Source organism: Pristis pectinata, chromosome 7 (genome assembly GCF_009764475.1).
Source record: "Pristis pectinata isolate sPriPec2 chromosome 7, sPriPec2.1.pri, whole genome shotgun sequence".
Lineage (NCBI taxonomy): Eukaryota > Metazoa > Chordata > Chondrichthyes > Rhinopristiformes > Pristidae > Pristis > Pristis pectinata.
This window is the reverse complement of record NC_067411.1, coordinates 53,937,807-53,961,874: the sequence shown is the minus strand read 5'-3', so window position 1 is coordinate 53,961,874 and position 24,068 is coordinate 53,937,807. Positions and strand designations below refer to the sequence as shown.

Below are 24,068 nucleotides of genomic sequence, written 5' to 3'. Positions count from 1 at the left end.
TGGCACACTGGCTTTCATCATTGAGTACAGAAACTGGAATGTTATGTTGTAATTGTACATGAACATTGGTGAGGCGGCATTTGGAAAATTGTGTTGAGTTTTGGTCAACCTGCTATAGGAAAGATGAGATTAAGCTGGAAAGAGTGCAGAGGAGATTTACAAGGATAATCAGTATATGGAATGCTCTGCCAGTGGAAATGGTTGAGGAAGATACAATAACAACTTTTAAAAGATGGTTGGACAGGTACATGGATAGGAAAGGTTTAGAGGGAATATGGGCCAAAAACAGGCAAATGGAACTAGCTTGGTTGGGCATCTTGGTTGCTATGGATGAGTTGGACCGAAGGGCCTTCTTCCGTGCTGTATGGCTCTATGACTCTATATATACAAGATTAAAAAGTAAGGATTCTGATGGTACTGTACATTAGAACTACAGTACATAGAAATGCAAAGTGGTGATACAAGATTGCAGATGCTGGAATCTGGAGCAAAAAACAAACTGGCAGAGGAAGTCAGCAGATTAACAGCATCAGTGGAGGCAAAGGGATGGTTAACAATTCAGGTCAAGACCTTGCATCAAGACAAAGTGAATTTGATCCTTCGTTCAGCAAGCTCCTGATCTCAGATGCTTGGTCACTGGAAGCCTGCTATTTCCAGATGAAATGAAATGGAGCGAAAATTGGGAACTGATCATAGATTCTTCCAGCACAGAAGGCTTTCTAGCCAATCTTACCAGAGCCTAACACTTTGAAAATGTTTTCCTGTTAATTCCACTTACTTGCTCTGTCCCCATAATTCTGCAGATCACTTCAGGTTAGGCTTTGGAGAGGCCTTTAGGAGGCATTTTAAAGCAAGTTATCTTTTGGTTTGGATGGTGCAGGTTGCTTGCTTGCTTTCAGCCAGAATGGTACATTACACAGGAAACCCCAAAAGAATGAAGAAAATAATAACTTTCAAATAGAAAGAGCTGAATCGCAAAGTGTTTGCAGTTGTAATCAATCAGCTGGGAGTAAAGCTTTTCGTATGTCCCTCTCTACTGCTATGTTTTATTACAGTCCAAACCTATTCTTGGTCTCCAGGGGTTAACTGCTGATTTCCTGCTGTTTCTTAGTGCTACTAATGAGTTTCAAAATCTGCCAAGTGCTTCAAGAATTTGCAATTAATTAACATCAGTTTCCTGGCTGGAGTTCATTATTACTCCCTCCTTGTGCTTCGAGGCTCAGGGCACACACAACAATTCAGCTGAGGGTGCGCTGCAAAGAAAAAATAAGCTTAGGAAACAAAAGTTCCAATGGGAAAGTTCAGCTTTCTTTTCACATCTTTGCTGCTCATCTGCTTCTTGGCATCAGAGATAACATATTACTATGCAGACAGTCAGGGGATACAGCAGCCATTCAGTAAGGCCATTCTGGAGATGTTACATATAAATACACTTACATTTCCACAGCGTACTAAGCTTCACCCCTACATGAGACAGATCTATCAGCGACTCAGTTCATCAGAAGCTAAGGATTCCACTGAAACTGAGGGAACTCTGGTCCAAAGTTTCAGGAGTATCAAAGGTAAGTTGTGTTAACAGTTTATTCTGTATAAGATCTGCATGTCTCAATTTAAAGTAATTTTAATCAAACTCTTTTTAGCACTAAGTTCTCACTTCTTCTCACTTCGCCTTGTTACTTACTTGGAAGCATAGTTCCAGTTGCATCAAATTAAGGAGTAAGAGAAGAAAAAATGCAAGAATATTTTTCATTTAGCTTACTAGAGAACTCAGTTTTATTTGAAATAGGTATGCCCACAGCAAAAAGAAAAAGTCTGCTTTATTGGAAGCACTGTCTATTAAAATTACTGGAGGGATCCCATAATCGGTACCGAAAATAAACTTTGTTTTGTATAAGGGCACATGGTTCATAAAAAAAATTGTCTTTTATTAAACACATGTCAAAGAATCCTCCCAAATTAGTTTGCATACTATTCAGATAAAAGAGCTCAAATTAATAGCTCATCCATCAGAAAATTCAGGATTGTATCAACACTGAATTAACTTGCAAGCATAGCCTGGTGCTAAATTGTTGAGAGTGTGGAGATAGAGGTGGGTGGGTTCAGTGATGGTGTACTTGTGCTCATGACCCTCTTGCCCAAGAGCCAACATTAAGTTATTTGGAACATGGACAGTAAATGTTGCCAAGGCGAAACAGATAGGCAGTGAGCAAGATTCTCTGCTGCCAGCTCATACTCAGACAATAAACACACTGGAGAAACAATGAAATTACCTAAGACCTCTCCAGTGATAGAGTCATAAAGCCATACTGAACAGAAAAAGGTCCTTGGCCCACCTTCTCTATGCTGACCTTCTAGTTACTACCTATACTAATTCCATTTACCAGCACTTGTAGCCTACTTTGCCTTGGTGATTAAAGTACTCACGCAGATACTTCTTAAATGTAGAGAGTTTCTGTCTCCACCACCTTCTTAGGCAGCGTATTCCACAGTTCAACCTCCCTCTGGGGGAAAAAGTTCTCCCTCAGATCCCCTCTAAGACTCTTAACCCTCACCTTAAACCAGTGGTCCCTGGTCTAAGAGAACTTTGCCATACATAAAACAGTACAGAACAGGAACAGGCACTTGATGCCAATTTAAACTAGTCCCATCTGCCTGCACATGGTTGATATCCCTCCATTCCCTGCCTGTTCAATGTGCCTGTCTAAATGCCACTTAAATGTTATCTACTTCCACCACTTCTCCTGGCAGCACGTTCCAGGCACCTACCACAGTCTGTGTAAAAAAAACCCGCTCATATATCACCATAGGAAAGGTTTCTCACTACCTACCCTATCTACGTCTCTCATAATTTTGCATAACTCTCTTAAATCAGCCCCTCAGTGTCCTCTGCTCCAGACAAAACCCAGCCTATCCAATCTCTCCTCCTGACTGAAATGTTACATCCCAGACAACATCCTGGTGAATCGTTTCTGCACCCTCTCCAGTGCAAACCTATCTTTCCTATAGCATCGCAAACAGAACTGCAGACTATCCCACTTTATAAAACAATGTTTTATAAAGCTATACCAACACCCTCCTGCTATTATGCTCTATACCTTGGCTAATGAAGACAAGCATTTAGCATATCTTCTTTGTTACCTTATCAACTTGCAATGCCACCTTTAGGGATTTTTGGACTTAATGTGGACAGGATGATGATCATTGAGAAATAGCTGACAGAATCAAAACAGAAGTTTTGATAAACATACTGAGTAAAAGGTCATTCACAGGCAAAACTGTGGTAGAGATTGAAAAGTTTGATCAGGATATAGAGACAATTCACTTCTCTGCAAATTTAGATCCACCCTTGAATTAATTTAAAATAATCCATTGATTTACCTGTAAAATGTTCCTGGGAAAAAGAGTAAATAAAATCAACGCAACTACGAGCATTCTGTCAAAAATAACAACTAACTGGATTTATAGACTACCTGTAATGTGGTAAAGCATTAAAACACAAGGGATACTGAAAAGTGGAGCAAAAGGAAAATATTCATGAAAGAATCAGAAATGTCTCATGCCAGTATGTTTTAAATATTTTTGCCTGTCTTTACTGTAGTTCCTGAATATGACAATCCTGGATGGTTATGGTTTAACATTTCCAGCCTCAAGCCCTCCATGTTGGCGGCAGAGCTGGTGCTACTGCGGAGAACCCTGCACCCAAAGTCACTCACAATCAATGTGACAATACACACAATTGGTTTGGAAGGGAACAACCTGTCCATCAGCGATCCACTAGACAAGAAGATATTGAATCTGAGTGAGCTGCCATCCTCTGGCTACGACACGTTTAATGTTTCCATCATCCTGAGACAGTGGCAGGTGGATGTAATTAGGATTCCAGTTCCAGTTTACTGATGACAGTGGCAGTCTGGTCTTGCATGATGCCCTCACTCAGAGTCTCTACTGTCTCAACACAAGTTCTCAAGATGAACCACTTCTCATCACTTATCGGTTGGCACTGTCTGAAAGGAGCAAGATGGCCAATTTACGTGGCAGCAGGAGTAGTCAGCAGTGCACTAGTGGATGGAGGAGGAGCCATCTTCCTCGCAGAGATATTCCTGGAGAGTGCAACCTGCACCAGTGGTTCGTGAGCTTACGGTCTTCAGAGTTAAATCACTGGATCCTGGAACCTCAGGGTTACTATGCTAACTTCTGTAGGTAAGCAATTGCCTGTTTACACTTAGTGTTAACCAAAGTGAATTAAAGGTCGGTTAGTTCCTTCTCAGTTTTACTCTTACTACTTTCCAATCTCCCCCTCCTTCAGCAATTCCTGTTTATCATCTGTCATAAGAACATAGGAAATGGTAACATTTCTCTGGAGTGTCGAAGGCTGAGGGGAGACCTGTTAGAAGCTTATAGAAGTATGAGAGACATAGATAGAGTAGACAGCCAGAATTCCAGGGTAGAAATATCGAATACTAGAGGGCACAGCCTTAATGTGAGATGGGGAAAAGTTTAAAAGGAATGTATGGGGCAAGTTCTTTTACACAGGGTGGTGGATGCCTCGAACGCGCTGCCAGGGGTGGTAGTGGAAACAGATACAATAGTAGTGTTCAAGAGGCTTTTAGATGAGCACATGAATATGCAAGGAATGGAGGGATAGAGATCATGTGCAGGCAGAAGGGATTAGTTTAATTTGGCATCATGCTCGGCACAGACATCGTGGGCCTGAAGGGCCTGTTCCTGTGCTGTACTGTTCTGTGTTCTATGTTCTAAATGGAGGAAGAGTAGGTCCCTCAAAGCTGCTTTGCCATTCAATAAGTTCATGCCTGATCTGATTTGGCCTTAGTTCCCCATAACTCTGAACCATTCCATAGATCAAATGTCTGTTTCCGCCTTGAATAAATTCAATAATTCAATGATTCAACCTCCACATGGGAATATAATGTTCACCTATTATGTCTATTCAATCTTTATGAAAAAGCAATTCAATTTGCTCCACTCCCCTACTCTTTCTTTGCAGCCCTGGAAACTTTTTGCCTTTTGGCTGTTTTCTGTTGAATCTGCTTCCACCACCTCTTGTGTCTGTGAATTCCAAGTGATCAAGTTTGCCGTGTGAAAAGAATTCTTGTCATTTCTCCTTCCTCTTCCCATTGCACTCACTGGTTATTGACCTTCCTGGTGGTGAAAACAGCTTCTCTTTTTTATATCAAAATCCCTCATAATTTTGAACTTGTCTATCCAATCTCCTCGCCTGAATGGTTGTTTTCAGTATATCATTCACCGTGGTACTCTTCCTACATACGTAACACACACAGACAATGTTATCTGCAGTCATATATGAGCATTGGTTAAGGAATCTTCTGCACTATGCTTGGCGAATCTTTACTTTCATAGAAAATTGAGATATAAAGAAAAAAATGCAGAAGTTGGAAATCTGAAATAAAACAGAAAATGCTGGAAATAGTCAAGTGAGCAGTATGTTGAAAAGTAATTTGACTGGAAGTGTTAACTTGTCTTTATTTCTCAACAGATGCTGCTTGACCTGCTTCATGTTTCCAGCATTTTTTGCTTTTATTTCTATTAACATGGTAGTTCTTGTTCCAATAATGTGTAATAACAAGTTCTACTTAAAAATATAAAAATGCACCAAAGCTGACTATTCTGATCTCTGCAGCATTCTGTTCTGCCCTGAAGCTATAATCTATAAATATAGAGCAATATCATTACTTCTCTATAGCTCTGGGCACCATCAAACTTACCATCCTTCTCCTACACTTTTACCAGGTCCACCTTGGTGAAATTTCTCTTTTCTGGGTCCACTCCCTCCTGGCCTGATGCACAGGGAGCATTCTGGGCCCAACTGCTTTTAGCCACTTCACCAATGACCATGCCTATTATAAAGGTCAGAAATAGAGTGTTTGTTTATGCGTGCACAATGTTCAATTCCTTTCACATCTCCTAAGATAGTAAAGCAGTTTGTGGCCACATGCACCACCTATCTGGCCGATGTTTAGGCTGAAAAATGGCAAGTAACTTTTGAGGCATAAAAGTACCCCCTGGTAATAATAATGCCCAAGAACAGAGAGCATGACCGCCTTCCCATATGTTGTAAGAAAGGTTCTTTGAGGTCTCAAAGGGCAAGGACTCTGGACACAGTCTTTGGAGTTTAAAAATGATTTATTCACAAAGATAAACACGGGGACAGAATGAGCGGGAATGAATGCACACTTGCACACACACACAGAGGTGATCATGAACATGGGAGGAAATTGCAACGAGAGTGAGATGCACACACACATATACACACACAACAAACTGGTTACAAATGATCAAGGAAAGAAACAATACAATGCCTGACCCCCTGACTCAGTGCACGCATTGGCTCCATGCTACCGGGAATCTACTCAGGATGCTCCTAACCCCTGTGTAAGTGCACACTCTTACCAATGGTCCCTTCAGCGTGGTTTCGATTCCTGGAGCAATCAAAAGAGGCTGAACCACGCACATGTGGCATTCTTTATAGTGCTGGAGAGCTGGGTGGAGCCAGCTCAGGTAATTCAAAAGAGCCAATGGGTCATAGCCAGGTATGTGTACAGAAGCCAATGGTCAAGAGTGTGTACTAATGGGGGATGGAGCCAGACCTTGATTGACAGTGGTGCTGCTTACGACCATGTGCTCAATGGTGTCACGTGACAGCCATGACCTTTCACACTACATTCCACCCCTCAAAAGATACACCATGTGGCAGTCATGGGAATAACTATCACTAAGCTAACAAATATGCGTCAGTGTGCAGTAGTAATGGAATGCAGAAGTAGAACATAGAACGTAGAAAAACTACAGCACATTTCAGGCCCTTCAGCCCACAAAGCTGTGCTGAACATGTCCCTACCCTAGCAATTACTAGGCTTACCCTAACCCTCTATTTTTCTCAGCTCCATGTACCTATCCAACAGTCTCTTAAAAGACCCTATCATATCCGCCTCCACCACCGTTGCCGGCAGCCCATTCCACTCACTCACCACTCTCTGAGTAAAAAACTTACCCCTGACATCTCCTCTATACCTACCCCGCAGCACCTTAAACCTATGTCCTCTTGTGGCCGCCATTTCATTCCTGGGGAAAAGCCTCTGACTATCTACCCGATCAATACCTCTCATCATCTATGTACCTCTATCAGGTCCCCCCTCATCCTCCGTCGCTCCAAGGAGAAAAGGCCGAGTTCCCTCAACCTACTTTCATAAGGCATGCTCCGCACTCCAGGCAGCATCCTAGTAAATCTCCTCTGCACCCTTTCTATGGCTTCCACATCCTTCCTGTAGTGAGGCGACCAGAACTGAGCACATTACTCCAAGTGGGGTCTGACTATATGGCTGCAACAATACTTCTCGGCTCCTAAATTCAATTCCCCGATTGATGAAGGACAATACACCATATGCCTTCTTAACCACAGTGTCAACCTGCGCAGCCGCTTTGAGCGTCCTATGGAGTCACACCCCAAGATCCCTCTGATCCTGCACACTGCCAAGAGTCCTACCATTAAGACTATATTCTGCCATCATATTTGACCTACCAAAATGAACCACTTCACACTTATCTGGGTTGAACTGCATCTGCCACTTCTCAGCCCAAATTTGCATCCTAGCTATGTCCCTCTGTAACCTCTGACAGCCCTCCAAACTATCCACAACACCCCCAACTTTTGTGTCATCCGCAAACTTACTAACCCACCCTCCACTTCCTCATCCAGGTTGTTTATAGAAATCTCAAAGAGCAAGGGTCCCAGTACAGATCCCTGAGGTACACCACTGGTCACTGACCTCCACTCAGAATATGACCCTTCAACAACCACTCTTTGCCTTCTATGGGCCAGCCAGTTCTGAATCCAGACTGCAATGTCCCCTTGGATCCCATGCCTCCTTACTTTCTCAATAAGCCTTGCATGGGATACCTTATCAAATGCTTTGCTGAAATCCATATACACTACACCTACATCTTCATCCGACATCGATGTGTTTAGTCACATCCTCAAAAAATTCAATCAGGCTCATAAGGCAGGACCTGCCCTTGACAAAGCCATGCTGACTATTCCTAATCATATTATACCTCTCCAAATGTTCATAAATCCTGCCTCTCAGGATCTTCTCCATTAGCTTACCAACCACTGAGGTGAGAATCACCGGTCTATAATTCCCTGGGCTATCCCTGCTCCCTTTCTTGAATAAGGGAACAACATCCGCAACCCTCCAATCTTCTGGAACCTCTCCCGTCTCCATTGATGATGCAAAGATCATCGTCAGAGGGTCCGCAATCTCTTCCCTCACCTCCCACAGCAGCCTGGGGTACATCTCATCTGGTCCCGGCGACTTATCTAACTTGATGCTTTCCAAAAGTTTCAGCACCTTCTCTTTCCTAATATCTACATGCTCAAGCTTTTCAGCCTGCTGCAAATCCCCGCTACAATCCCCCAGATCTTTTTTTCCGTAGTGAATACTGACGTAAAGTATTCATTAAGTACCTCCGCCATTTCTTCCGGATCTATACACACTTTCCCACTGCTGCACTTGATAGGCCCTATTCTTTCACATCTTATCCTCTTGCTCTTCACATACCTGTAGAATGCTTTGGGGTTTTCCTTAATTCTGCCTGCCAAGGCCTTCTCATGCCCCCTTCTGGCTCTCCTAATCTCCTTCTTAAGCTCCTTCCTATTAGTCTTATACTCTTCCAGATCTCTAACATTACCTAGCTCTCTGTACCTTTTGTAAGCTTTTCTTTTCCTTTTGTCTAGCCTTTGTACACCACGGTTCCTGTATCCTCTCGTGACTCCCCTGTCTCATTGGAACATGCCTATGCAGAACTCCACACAAATATCCCCTGAATATTTGCCACATTTCTTCTGTACTTTTCCCTGAGAACATCTGTTCCCAATCTAATCTTCCAAGTTCCTGCCTGAGAGCTTCATAATTCCCTTTACTCCAAGTAAACGCCTTTCTAGTCTGTCTGTTCCTATCTCTCTCCATTGCTAACATAAAGGAGATAGAATTACGATCACTGTCACCAAAATGTTCACCCACTGAGAGATCTGACACCTGACCAGGTTCATTTCCCAATACCAAATCAAGCACAGCCTCTCCTCTTGTAGGCCTATCTACATATTGTGTCAAGAATCCTTCCTGAACACACTTAACAAACTCCTCCCCATCTAAACCCCTCACTGTATGGAGATGCCAATTGATGTTCGGGAAATTAAAATCCCCCATCACAACAACTCTGTTATTCTCACACCTTTCTGGGATCTGCTTCCCTATCTGCTCCTCAATATCCCTGTTACTATTGGGCAGCCTATAAAAAACCCCCAGTAAAGTAATTGACCCCTTCCTGTTCCTAACCTCGACCCACAGAGACTCCGTAGACAGTACCTCCTTGAGGTCCACCTTTTCTGCAGCTGTGACACTATCTCTGATCAACAGTGCCACTCCCTCACCTCTTTTGCCTCCCTCCCTGTTCTTTCTGAAACATCTAAAACCCGGCACTTGAAGCAACCATTCCAGTCCCTGAGCCATCCAAGTCTCCATAATGGCCACCACATCATATCTCAAAGTATTGATCCAAGCTCTAAGCTCATCTGCCTTGTTCACAATACTCCTTGCGTTAAAATAGACACATCTCAAACCTGTCTGAGCACGTCCCTTCTCTAACACCTGCCTATCATACCTACTACTAGCTTTCTCTATTTGAGAGCCAAACACCTCTTCCCCAGTCTCTCCAGTTTGGATCCCACCCCCAACAATTCTAGTTTAAACCCTCCCCAGTAGCCTTAGCAAACCTCTCCGCCAGGATATTGGTCCCCCTGGGAGTCAAGTGCAACCCGTCCTCTTTGAACAGGTCATACCTGCCCCAAAAGTGGCCCCAAAAGAGGAAGTGGTTCTAATAATCTGACAAGCACAGCACAAAATACAGATAGCTATAACAATTACAATGAGGGCGGTGGCCCAGTGGATGACGGTTGCCCACCATCCCCCCAGTGACCCAAACGGCCACCAGTTTCCCCATGTGGTGTCGTGCTGGAGGAGCTGGTCCCTTGCTTTTTGAATTTTAGCCACCATAGTCCTGAATGTGAGCAGGTCAGTGATGTGCTGGACTCATCAGGGATAAAGGTACATCACGACACAGGTTGCACTGTCTGCAGTGAGTGGGTAGTCCAGGGCCATCCGATTCTGCAGGGCTACCAACCTGATGGCAGCCAGCTCCGCTACCGTTCTCGTCAGGGCATCCTTGGTATGTTGCAGTGACTTCTTGGTTTCAGCAGCCAGCATCTGGAGCAACGCTGGTCATCCGGATAACGTCACAGAACAGTCAGGCCGTGCCATACATGGGAAAGGCTATCATCCAGAACCCCTCCGCCTCCGTGATGGCTCTTTTGTCCCGGTGGCTACTGTATGCCAGGTGCCTCCCCAAGGTCATTGAGAGCGTGGATATAGGGGACGACAAATGCTGGAAAACAGCAACCGTACCAGCTCGTGGGGAGCCACGGGTAGGCACGGCGGCCACAAATCTAGCAGGCCCCGCCTCAAAGTCCAGGGAGCCCCCAGCTTAGCAGCGCCGTCGGCAGTGGTCACTGAGGCCCCCTAGGTACCAGTTTCATTCACAATCACTGTGGCCAACTGAAAAGGTGGAACTGTACTTATTCTGGAGTCTGCACCAGCATTCCCTCGGCTTACTCAGCGGCCCCTGCGGGATGACTCTGAGGGTCGGGACTCGGGTGGAGTTCAAAATGTAGGAAGGGAAATACCAGCTCCTGAAACACACCCACCCTATCGGGGATTGCTGGAAGGAATGTCCTGCCAGTGGTTGAGGGGAGTGGTGGGGGGACTGCCATCTGGCCCCCCCAAACCGATATACCGAACCCGACAGGTGAAAAACGTCTGTGTAAGCAGTTCATTTGAAGATCATCCAGGGGATCGGTGTAAGTGGTTAGAGCTTCACCGGCGTGTGCAGGGGTCTGGACACAAATCCAGCAGTCTGATTGGTTGGAGGTGCTGGCGAATTCCTAGGTGATTCTAAGGAAGGTGTTAGCAGAGGTTTCGATGCCAATCATTGCGGTGAGCAGAAGGAGTGAATGGAGGAGTGCCATCATCCTGTGGGGGGTGGGGGGGGCGGTTGAGGAACAGACTCACTCTCGGCAGGTCAGGTGTTGGGTATGAAGACAGGATAGATTAGTTTAACCCGGAATCGCGACCCAACAGGTGTCCCCTGGACCATGTGCGATGACTTCTCCCTTCTGAGGGGGTCCCTGTGGCTGTCGGACCCACACTCTCCCTGAGTCTTCGGTCTCGGGGGGTTCGGGGTTTTGCAAGTCGGGAGGTGGGGAGGTGTGTCAGGATAGCAGGATAATGGGGACCCTGCTTGTCCAGTGGGCAGTGTATTCAGCTGGCTGACGACCTGCTGTAGCACACCCGACACCCCTACAGTGTGTGGGAAGGCGGATAGTGTGCGTGCCTGTTTCCTTCAGCAGGCCATTCAGTCTTTTCGATCAGGCCCAATGCCTGTGGGTGGTAGGGGATATGAAACAGCCACGAGATCCCTGCCTCAGCTGCCCAGTTCTGTTACTTTAGCCCCCGCAAAGTGTGAGCCCTGATCGGATTGTACCTCCCATGGGACTCCATAGATGGAGGAGAGGTACTGCAATCCTTTGATGGTGCTGTTCTGGTCGGCCCTCTCACAGGGCACTGCCACCAGGACACCTGAGTATGTGTCCACCATCATCAGGGCATATTGCTTTTTATTGTGGCGTGGGAGCAGTCCGATATAGTCTACTTGCCACACGTGACCCGCTCCTTTACTGTGGCAAGTGTATGCCAACAAGTGAAACCCCGCCGGCCCAGCCTCGTGGCTTCACTTGTTGGCAGATGGGGCAGTTTACGACAGTGGTCTCTGCACTGGTTCCACTGTGAGGGCGACCCCTACTGGTCTGCCAGTGCCACGTACCGTCAGCCCCCTAGGTGACCGCTCTTGCGGTGCGTCCATGCAGCCAAAGCGCTGAGGTCAGATTCCCCTGGGGAGGCGGTAGCACAGCATATCTGGGCAGGCCTGGTCCACAGCGGCATTATGTATGGCCCTCCTGGGTATTTTTTGTGGGTATGAGCATCCACGTGGTGGACTGAAATCTGTCTTTGGGTGGGCCTGATCCAGATAAAACGCCAGTGTCCCTGTCCCCAGAGGGGGCATCCATGAATTTCCCACCCCATTTCATGCCACCACGCCATCCACACCGCCATATTGTTGGCCACTGCCCAAGAGTCAGTATAGATGTTGACTGGCCTGGTGGTGCTCTGTAGGGTGAGTGCTACTGCGCCAGTTTGGCCAATTGGCTGGACCCACCCACTTCCTCTTTTGCCAAGGTTTTCCCCGTGGCGGGATGAAGTGCCACCACTTTCCAATATTGCTTCCCCCCTTTCCAGCGGCTGGAGCCGTCTGTGAACCAGGTGTGCCGTTTTTATTTGGGGTAGAGGGAGTTGAAGGGTTGGCCCCAGAACATGGGGGAAGGTTGGATCTCAGGTATGTCCGGCGGTGGGTCCTGGGACTGGGGGAAGGACATGACCTGTTCGTGGAGATGGCTGACCCCTTCCGGACCAGGGTTGGCCCGGTCCACGATATACCACTTCCACTTCACTATCGAGGACCTCTGGGCTCGGCCCTCTTTGTGTGTGGAGTCAGGGGACTTGACCCAATGCATTATGGGCAGGTGGGGACAAAGGATCACAGGATCGGTGCCGGTTTGGTGCTCAGTGGCGAGGAGCGCCAGGTAGCAGGCGAGCAGCTGGTGCTCGAAAGGGCTGTAACGAGTGGTGGCCTCAGGCAATGATTTGGTCCAGAAGCCGAGCGGGACTCTGCGCCCCTGTACCTTCTGCCAGAGGCTCCATTCAGCAACCGACTCACTAGCGGAGACCTGTAACTCGATGGGGACTCCTTGCTGGCGGGGGGCAAGTGTCAGGGCTTGCTCCACAGCTTGCTTGGCTGCCTCAAAGGCAGCCTGCTGTTCAGGCCCCAGGAAAAGGTGGCCTTCTTTCGAGAGACCCTATAGAGGGGTCTCAGTAGCATGGTGAGGTGCAGTATGTGCTGCCGCCAATAACCAAGGAGACCCATGAAGCTCTGGGTGTCAGTTTTGTTGGAGGGGACAGCAAAATTTAAAATCTTGTTTCGGGCAGTCTCAGGAACGTCTCGTTTGCCTGCATGCCACTGGATCCCGAGAAACGATGCATTCTGGGCTGGGCCTTGCACCTTTTCCATATTAATGGCCCAGCCCCGCTCTCTGAGGGAGGAGATTAGCATATCAAGAGCCCCTGAGACAATGGCCTCTGAAGACCCTTGGAGAAGTATGTCATCAATGTAATGGGTGGCTGAAACCCCTGGGGGAAGTTGAATGGCTTGCAAATTCTGGGAGATTAACCCATGGCATATTGTGGGACTATGAACGTACCCTTGTGGTAGATGTTGAAATGTATATTGTCTCCCATCCCAGGTGAATGCAAATTGGTCCTGGGAGGTATGATGGAGTGGGATGGAGAAGAATGCATTGGCCAAATCCACAGTGGCATACCACGGTTTGTCCGGGCACCCTGAAATGTCCTCCACCAGAGTGACTATGTCAGGTACAGCGGCAGCGAGGGTGGGGGTGGCAGCCTTGTTCAGGTGTCAGTAGTCCACTGTCATGTGCCACGTCCCGTTCTTTTTGTGGACTGGCCAGACAGGGCTATTGAAGGGGGAAGCTGCGGGTCTAATTACTCCCTCCTGCAGCAGGGCTTGGACAGCCTCTGTGATGTCTTGGTGTCCCCCCGGCACCCTATACTGCCGACTGCAGATGACCTTGGAGGGAGGGGGAACAACAACCAATTCCCATTTGGTTGACCTGACTACGTCCCGGGCGACTCCAGAAGTGAACTTGCCCCGGTTGGTTTGTAGGGACTGTCCCTTTAAGACGTTAATCCCCAGTATGCATTCAGGCGAGTCTGAGATTAAAACAGTCACAGTTTGAGGAGGTTGGTTCCCGATGGCCATGCAGACTTTGACTTCCCTCACGGGCAAAAGGGAACCACCCAACCCCTCTATCTGCATCTGTGCCCCCTTCCACGCAGCAGGATTCCCCGGGACGTTGGTGTGCTGGGCACCTGTGTCGACGACTGCCATCCACCTCTGCATGTTCCCCTTTCCCCAGTGTACTGCTACAGGTATGTGTGGCCTCAGGTCCCCTGGGCAGGGGAGGGTGATGGAGCAGACGCGCTGGGGACCCTGGCCTTCATCCTATGGGAGGGGTGTGGAGGTCTGCCACTCCGTAGGTGAGGGTTCCTGCTGGTGAAAGTGGGACATTTCCTGTCACGGCAGGTCCCGGAGCTGAGCCCTGAGGACAGGGGAGACTGTTTCAGGTGGGGAAGGAGTGGAGGCAGTATCAGTGTCTCCGGAGGCAGCCCATGTGGTCCAGCGGTTGGGGGCGCCCCCTATGTCAGACTTGGTCCCGGGGTGCCCGTGGGTCTTCCCCTGACTGGGCTTCCCCCTGCAGAGCTCTTTCCACCGTGCGTGGAGAGCGGAGGTCGGGACCCCTTCTATGCTGGTGCAGTCCACCCCTGCACGCAACAGGTCTAAGTACAACTGCTAGCACGCAGGACAAGGGGTCATGTCTCCAGCCCTTGTCTCCGATCTGTGGACCTGGGTGGGCACCCCCCCACTGCATGTACTCTAGCCCTTCCAGGAGATTGATGGCTTCCCATACGCTCTTCCCACTAGCCGGTCCCATGAGGGCAGGACCACTGCCTCAGGTCGGGGCACACGGTGGCGACCAGGTACCCTGTTAGCGCACTGGTTGCCCTGGTGTTCTCTGAAGGCTCAAGGTCGCCAGCCCTGTCATAGATGCCGGTCACCAGTGCCTATTCCCAGATGACCCTGGTGCCCTCACTGACCATGCTCCACTGTGGTCACCCATATAAATCCCATTAGAGGAGGGTAGGGTACCGGACCCTCATGGCAGTACCCGATCCCACAGGGTAGCGTTGTCCCCGATCCCTCCCAGTGATGCCCGCAGGACGTTATTAATGCTCTGCTGATCAGACAAGCTCCCTAGGGCGCTCGCTTCCTGGTGAGAGAGGCTCACATTGGGGGCTCCCTTGTCCCTCAGTCGGAGCAGCCATGCAGCCAGCTGTTTGCCCGACCACTGGTGGTACTGATCCACCAGCTAGGTGAGTTCCTTGACGGAGAAATCCCGAGTCTCCATGGTCTCAGAGGGACATGGGCACTAACCCCTGTGAGGTTCTCATCCTGACTCCCTCCCCCTCTGTGGCAGACCTGAGACTGCGTGACGATGGGTCAAGCATGCAGGGGTTCAGGTGCATGGGGGAGGGCAGGTGTGATGGGGATCAGACTCTTGGGGTATCCCCTCCCCCATCATTATCTATCCATGTGTCCCTTCCCCCAGCCATGCGTCCAGCTTGTCGCCGCGCTGGACCAAGGCTTGGATTTTGAATGGGTCTGGCTGCCAGCCAGACCTGCAGTTGCATGCGCCTGCTGCATTTGGATCAGCCTGCAGGTGACCTCGGTACCCCTGGCCTCGAGGTTGTTGGCCCGGGTCTGTGCAGTCTGAACTGCCTCCTGCAGCGTACAGCATCGCTGCTGGAGCACCTCTATCTCCCTTTCCTTCTGGAGACATGTACTCTGCAACTGGCTAGTAATCCCAACCTGGCGTCTGAGGAGGGACTCCAGTAGCCAGAAGGCACCCTTTTGACTCCCTTTGGCTCTGGGGAACCCCGACTTGCCATAGAACCATAGAACAATACAGCACAATACAGGCCCTTTGGCCCACCATGCTGTGCTGCCCTTCAAACTACACCTAAGACTATCTAACTCCTTCCTCCCACATATCCCTCTAACTTAAATTCCTCCATATGCTTATCTAACAATCTCTTGAACTTGTCCAATGTATCAGCCTCCACCACCACCCCAGGCAGCCCATTCCATCCTCCAACCACTCTCTGGGTGAAGTACCTCCCTCTGACATCTCCCTTGAACTTCCCACCCATTACCTTAAAGCCATGTCCTCTTGTTTTGAGTATTGGTGCCCTGGGAAAGAGGCACTGGCTGTCCACTCTATCTATTCCTCTCAATATCTTGTATACCTCTATCATGTCTCCCCTCATCCTCCTTCTCTCCAGTGAGAACAGCCCTAGCTCCTTTAGTCTCTCCTCATAATCCATACTCTCTAATCCAGGCAGCATCTTCTGGAGGAGGGCGACCATGTGGTGCCCCAGTTTCTCACCACGTGGATCTAACTGCTCAGCCCAGTCCACTGGCTTACCGTGGTCTGCCAGCATGCTGGCCAAGCTCCCAAATCCCTTACTCTCATCTGTCCACCTGGAATCCTCTCCTCAGTGCCTTCACTGGCCTTCTTCCTTCTGTTCCAAAACATCCTCCCCGCGTCGTGTCCAGCCAAGACCTTTAAGACCCTGCTCAGCACTAATGTTGTGAGAAAGGTTCTTTAAGGTCTCAAAGGGCAAAGACTCTGGACACAGTCATTGGAGTTTAAAAATGTTAAAAATGATTTATTCACAAAGACAAACATGGGGACAGAATGAGCGGGAACGAATGTACACTTGCACACACACACGTGATTGCGAACGTGGGGGGAAATCGCAACGAGGGTGAGATGCACACACACACATACACACACAACAAACTGGTTACAAATGATCAGGGAAAGAAACAATACAATGCCTGACCACCTGACTCAGTGCAAGCATTGGCTCTACACTACTGGGAATCTACTCAGGACACTCCTAACCCCTGTGTAAGTGCACACTCTTACCAATGGTCCCTTCGACGTGGTTTCAATTCCTGGAGCAATCAAAAGAGGCTGAACCACACACATGTGGCATTCTTCATAGTGCTGGAGAGCTGGGTGGAGCCAGCCAAAGTAATTCAAAAGATCCAATGGATCATGGCCAGGTACAAAGGTGTGTACAGAAGCCAATGGTCAAGGGTGTGTACTAATGGGGGATGGAGCCAGACCTTGATTGACAGTGGTGCCGCTTTCGACCATGTGCTCAATGGTGTCATGTGACAGCCATGACCTTTCACAGTACACCATAATATCCAACAACATTACCTTTGCAACTCCTCCATTATTAACATCCTACGGTCAGCTTTAACCAAAAATTTTATTGGACAGCAAATAAATATTGTAACTACTAGAGCAGGTCAGAGGGTTGGACTGACTGACTACATGAATCCCCAAATTCTTCAACAAAACTCAAGTCAGTTGTGATTGATTACTTGCTAGGCTGACTGTAGCTCCAATAATACTTAAGAAGTCAATACCATCTTGAACAAAAAGTATGCATGACTGGCATGCCTTCTTCTACTCCAGTCATTGATTCACCACCAACCTCGCCACCCCTCCCCACTCCACACACGTGCATGCGCACAGACACACACACACACACAATGGGGCAGTGTGGATTACATCCAAATCAACAAAGCTTTTTCAGCAGCACCTGCCAAGCCTGCAACTTCTGCTGACTTGAGGTAACTACAAAGTCTCCTCTAAGTTAAATACCATCCTGAAGTATCATTATTCTGTCATTAGTATTGAATCTGTATCATGGAATCCCCTTCAAACAATACTTTCATCTTTTGGACTGCAGTGCTTCAAAAAGGTCATCACCTCCTCAGGGACGGTTAGGATGGGTAATAAATGCTGGCCTCATTACACCAGCCTCAGACAAAAGTCAGGGAAACCTTGAACCTATTGATTTGGAGCTGAGAGTGCACCATTGAACTAAAGTTGATATTGGAAAGCCATGGTCTTGATGTGCATCTTAATTCTTCTTTTGATGCAACCTGAACTATGAAAATCTGCATGTTACAATTGTGTCCTTGGAAAAAATTCTGCTTTAACAATTCAAATTATATGTAGCAGAAAGATTTACTTTATAACTGTATCTATATTATTATTCTCTTCCAGAGGTCATTGCTTCAGTACGGTCTCTGACAAGGAGAAAGCAGTATCAACCAGCTCCACTTGGGACCCAGTAGAGCAAAATACAACCAAATCACAAAGGTAAAGCACAGATCAAGTATTTTTATGCTCTGTTGCCAATTTTACAATTGGTTACCTTTAATTTGTTCCAAGTGAAAATCAACAATCTGTCAAGGCTCAAAATCTGTAAAAAAAAAAGGAAAATGCTTGCTGGAAACACTCAGACAGCATCTGTGGCAATAAAAACAGAGTTACCATTTCAGGTCAAGAATCCTTCACCAGAACCAGAGAAATGAGAGAGAAAAAAACAGATTAAGTAGCAGAGAGGATGGGTGGGGGGGGGGGGGGGGAGGTGGGGTAGGTGGCGGGGCGTGGTGATGGATAGGACAAATGGAATTTCTGTGAAAGGATCAGGTCAGGGTTGCCATGGTGATAGAAAGTTTACAAGACTACCTGGTCAATTGAGTAATGAAGCAAGTTAGAGACAGAAAACAAGAGGACATAAAAGCTTTGAGATGCAGTTCAATCATTATTCCTCTTTTGCACTATTTATATATTTTTGTAACTTATAGTAATTCTTATGTCTTGCACTGTACTGCTGCCGCAAAACAACAAATTTCACGACATATGTCAGTGATAATAAACCTGATTCTGATTCTGAAACCAAAAGAAAAACGTAAGTACTGATCAGAAATTGATAGTACTGATACAAAGTTACCTAAATTTGACATTGAATGTGGAAGGCGGCTATGCACCTAAATGGAAAATGAGCTGCTGTTCCTTAAACTTTCATTGAACCTCATTGGAACTCTGCAGGAGACCACTGAGAGAGATAGGACAGAGTAGGAGTGGGAAAGAAATTAAAGAGGCAGGCAGTTGGAAGCTCAGGATTGCCTCTGTGGTCACCCAATCTATTTGGTTTCCCTAGTGTAGAGGAGACCACATCATAAACATTGGATGCAGTAGACTAGATCAGAAGAAGTACGTTATTATGTAGAGATACAGTGTAGAAGCAGACCAGCACACTGATTCTGCTCAACTATCAGGCACCCATTTGCACTAATTCTGCACTAATGCCAACTTCTTTTCCCTCACATTGATGTCAATTCCTGCAAGATTCAAACTTCCATCTGCACACCAGGGGCAATTTACAGAGGCCAATTAACCTACCAACCCGCACACCTTTGGGATGTGGGAGGAAACTTGAGCACCCAGAGGAAACCCAAACGTTCATTGGGAAGACTTGTAAACCATGCAGATAGCAGCCGAAGTCAGGATTGCTGGTCTCTGGCGCTGTGATGCAGTAGGTCTACTAGGTGAACCACTGTACAGCTCATGGATCACTGATTTATCTGAATAGACTGTTTTTATCCCTGAATGGTGGGAAGAGATGAGGTAAGATAGCAGGTGCTGCATGTCCCGCTCTGCATATGGAAATAGCGTGGCAAGGGGAGTGACTGGTGGAGATGGAAGACCAGACCAGGGAGAACACATCTCTCCGAATGCTGAAAGGGAGGTGTGGGGAAGATGTTTCTGATGATGGAATCTCATTGATGGTGGCAGGAATTGCAAAGGCTAATGCATTGAATGCAGTGGTCAGTGGGTTGGAAGGTAAGCACTTTGCAAACTCTATCCTCACTCTTGGCCAGGAGGAGGGATGAGAGCAGAGGTGCAGGAAATAGATAAGACTCAAATATGGTAAGAGGGGAAGTCATGGTTAAGGATAAAGCACCTGATTAGAAAGTCTTGTCATTAGGACATATGGAGGAGATTGTGAAATTGCCAGAATGGAATGGAGTCCTTTTTGGAGGTGAGATTGGAAGAAGTATAGTTGATTTGGCTTTGGGAGTCTGGAGGCTTATAATAGATATTTGTTACAAACCCATCCCATGAGACAGATTCAAAGAGATGCAGAAAGAGAAGGGAAGAGATGGACTATGTGAAAGTGAAAGCAGGGTTGTCATTGGAGCAACCTCCAATCTCCAGAAATATTTGAGTTGGACTGAAGCAAGGACTTTTCCACATGTCACAAGAAGACAAAATGGCTTGGGCCCATGCGAGCTCCATAGTTACAATTTTTGATCTGAAGAAAGTGAATGGACTTGAAGGAAAAGTTATTCAATGTGAGAACAAGTTCAACTAGGTAAATGAGTTGGTGGAGTGGAATTGGTTGACCTTCTGTTCGAGGAAGCAGCAGAGGGCCCTCAGAAGCTTCTGGTGTGGGATGGAGGTGTAGAAAGATTGTATATACATGATAAAGATGAGCCAGTTAGGACCTGCACCTCATCTTACACCTTGCCACATTATAGGCTCTGGGATTCAATATCTAGTTCAACAAGTGAGAACTTAGAACTCAGAACAGTACAGTACATGAACAAGCTCTTCAGCCCATAATGTCCGTGCCAAACACAGTGCCAAATTAAACTAAATCTCTTCTGCCTGCACATGATCCATAGCCCTCCCTTCTCTGCATAATCATGTGCTTATCTAAAAGCCTCTTAAAGGCCTCTATCATATCTACTGCCACCACCACCCCTGGCAGCTTGTTCCAGCTAGCTACCACTCTCTGTGTAAAAAACTTGCCATCTCCTTACCTTGGGAAAAAGATTCTGACTGTCTACTCTATCAAGGTCAAGGTCAAAGTTGAGTTTATTGTCATATGCACAAGTGCATGTATGCACAAGTGCAATGAAAAACTTACTTGCTTCAGCAGAACTGGCACATAGCATCAGATAAGCAGCATCACAAGAAAACATAAATTATACACAATTTTTACATGAAAGAATGCAATTAGAACAAAAAAAAGTCCATTGTAGTGCAAAATGATCAAACTGGTCCTCATGTTGCTATACTAAGGTAGTGATTAGGGTTATGCAAGAATAAATGGTTGAAGGAAAGTATCTCTGCCTCTCATAATTTCATAAACCTCTATCAGGTCTCCTCTCAACCTCTGACACTCCAGAGAAAACAACCTAAGTTTGTCCAAACTCTCCCTATAGCTCAAACCCTTCAATCCAGACGGCGTCTTGGTAAACCTCTTCTGTACCCTTTCCAAAGTCTCCACATCCTTCCTAATGGGGCAACCAGAATTGCACACAATACTCCAAATGTGGTCTAACCAAAGTTTTATATAACTGCAACATAACTTCCTGACTCCTATTACTCAATGCCCCGACCAATGAAGGCAAACATGCAATATGCCTTCTTTTCCACCCTATCTACTTGCATGGCCAGTTTCAGGGAGCTATGGATTTGGACCCCAAGATGCCTCTGTACATCAATGCTGTTAAGGGTCCTGCCATTAACTGTGTACTTTATACTTTTCCCTTATACTTGACCTCCCAAAGTGCAACACCTCATACTTGCTCAGATTAAATATATTTTCTTCCCCAAAATCTGCAATTGATCTATATCCTCCTGTGTCCTTTGACAAACTTCCTCACTGTCCACAACTCCACTGATCTTTGTATCATCTGCAACCTTACTAATCCACCCATCTACATTTTTATCCAAGTCATTTCTATCAGAAACAACAGAGATCCCATCACTGATCCCTGCAGAACACTACTGGTTACAGACCTCCAGCCAGAATAACACTCTTCCACCATTACCTTCTTCATCTATGGGTAAGCCAATTATGAATCCAAACTACCAAATCGCTCTGGATCCCATGCATCTTACTCTTCTGGATCAGGCTACCTTGAGGGACCTTGTCATATACCTTGCTAAAATCCATGTAGGCAACATCAACTGCCCTACACTTATCAATCACCTTCGTCACCTCCCCAAAAAATTCAATCAAGTTTGTAATACATGACCTGTCCCACATAAAGCCTTGCTGACTGTCCCTAATCAGACTATGCTCTTCCAAATGCTCATAAACCCTATCCTTAAGAATCCCCTCCAATAGCTTCCCTACAACTGACGTGATATTCACCAGTTTACAATTTCCTGGATTATCCCTTTTTGTCTTCTTGAACAAAGGAACAACATTGGCTCCCTTCCAGCGATTTCAAGTAGCTCTTTTTTTTTGCATTGGAACTGGCTAGTCCTGCAGTTATTTCTTTTATTAGTATTGATTTCTTGTATTTCTTTTCCCTTAGATGGTACTGCACTCCACAGAGATATTCTTCAATCAAAATAATGTATATTACAGAGTATGGAAATATTTTTATTGAGAATTTGAAAGAGATGAGTATTGAAAGTTGTGCTTGCAAATAAGATTTCTTTACAGTGAATATATCACCTTTTCATTTCCCTACATCATCTAAATTCCATGTTTTCACTACTGAGAAGAAAATTTTAGTACAATAAGAAATGATTGGAATAATCTGTTAGGAAGTGCTGGGCATTATTCATTATTTGCAATTCACATTAGTAGATTGAGTAACCGACATAACGAGGAAAAAATAAATTGTGCCAGCCAAAAGAAGCTGGAGATAATATTTTTATTGTGATACTTTCATAAATGTTATGGTTTTATGCAGGTTGTTGCTATATTTTACACTGTGTTTGATTTCTTCTTTCACATGGTCTAACAGTTCTCCCTTCTTCCTCCAATCTAGACTTTCAAAAATTAATCAATAATTCCTGATTAACCTAATTATAGACATTCATTTCAGACATGGTGCTCTGCATTACAGTGCTGTTGTTTAACAATTATAATTTCATCCACTTTAGGTTGTTCATCTGTAAACTACTAAAATCTTGCTTTCCTGGTAAAGGATATTAAGAAATTACAGTACATCTGATGTATTTTGTGCTTAAATTGTACTTTAATCGACAACCCAATTTTAAGGTTTTGCATATCTTATAACTTTGGTGAGCTTCATAATCTAAGCTTTTTTTAAGTTCACGTTCATTCCTAGCAATAAAATGACCATGACCTAAAATGAAATTTACTGAACTCATTAAGCACCTACCTTTATGCTAATTAGAAACAATACATACTGTAATCTGTAGTAGGCCGTAAGGCAAAGTAATGCATATGCTTCAATGAAATAAATATCTTACTTTACAAACAAAACAGATTGTATATATAGCAGCTGGATTTTCACTGATCAGGTTAGCTGAGGAGGAGGCATCTAACACGTGCTTTTACAAACACCTCCCTTGAAACAGAATCTTCAATGTCCAGACTGAAGCGCTGCATAAATGGTGAGTTCCTTTTGAAGTTTAATTATAGTTTTTCTTCAGGCAAATACACCAAATAATTTGCATTTCGCAAGGCTCCCACAAATGGGACAGTCTCATTGTGATTCATGGGTTGAGGAGAACATAAGCCGAGATCCCTGCCAGTCTGCAGATAGTTTTATTGGATATTTTAACCTTTTGCAGAAAAATGTTGAATACTAAGCAAGATGCTAGAAAGTTGGAAATTGTAAATGATTTGTTCCACTAAAGGTGAAGGACAAGGATGGCAAGGTATGGGAACCTTGGATGACAAGAGAGATAGTTAATTTAGTCAAGAAGAAGAAAGAAGCATATGTAAAACTTAGGAAGCTGGAATCAAACAGTGCGCTTGAGAACTATAAAGGAGCCAGAAGGGAACTCAGGAAGGGACTTAGGAAAGCTGGGAGGGGTCATGAAAAGTAATTGGTGAGTAGGATTAAAGAGAATCCCAAGACATTCTACACATACAGCAAGAGCAAGAGGATAACTAGGGAGAGGGTAGGACTGCTCAAGGATAAAGGAGGGAACTTGTGCTTAGAGGTGGAAGATGTGGGTGAGATCCTAAATGAGTACTTTGTGTCAGTATTTACCAAGGAGAAGGATGTAGTGAGATCAGAGTGGAGCACTCTAGGATGTTAGGACATTTCGAGATTAGGAAAGAGGTAGTGTTAGGTCTCTTGAAAAAAATTAAGGTGGCTAATCCCCCAGGACCTGATGGGATATATCCCAGGTTATTGAGAGGTGAGAGGTAAGATTGCTGGGGCCTTAAGCAAGATCTTTGTATCTTCACTAGCCACAGATGTGGTGCTGGAGGACTGGCAGGGAGCTAATGTTGTTCCTTTGTTTAAGAAGGGAAATAGGGATAATCATGGAAATTATAGACCGGCGA

The 24,068-nt window shown here is 45.9% G+C and overlaps 1 protein-coding gene across 1 annotated transcript; it reads left to right on the top strand.

Moving 5' to 3' along the window:
• Positions 1–1,224: 1,224 nt before the first annotated feature.
• LOC127572690 (bone morphogenetic protein 4) lies at positions 1,225–23,027 on the top strand. Its single transcript, XM_052020211.1, is given in 5 exon segments — positions 1,225–1,562; positions 3,599–3,873; positions 3,875–4,200; positions 17,993–18,088; positions 22,111–23,027. Coding segments are annotated over 5 exon segments (1,086 nt in total). The 5' UTR covers positions 1,225–1,291; the 3' UTR covers positions 22,229–23,027.
• Positions 23,028–24,068: the final 1,041 nt, after the last annotated feature.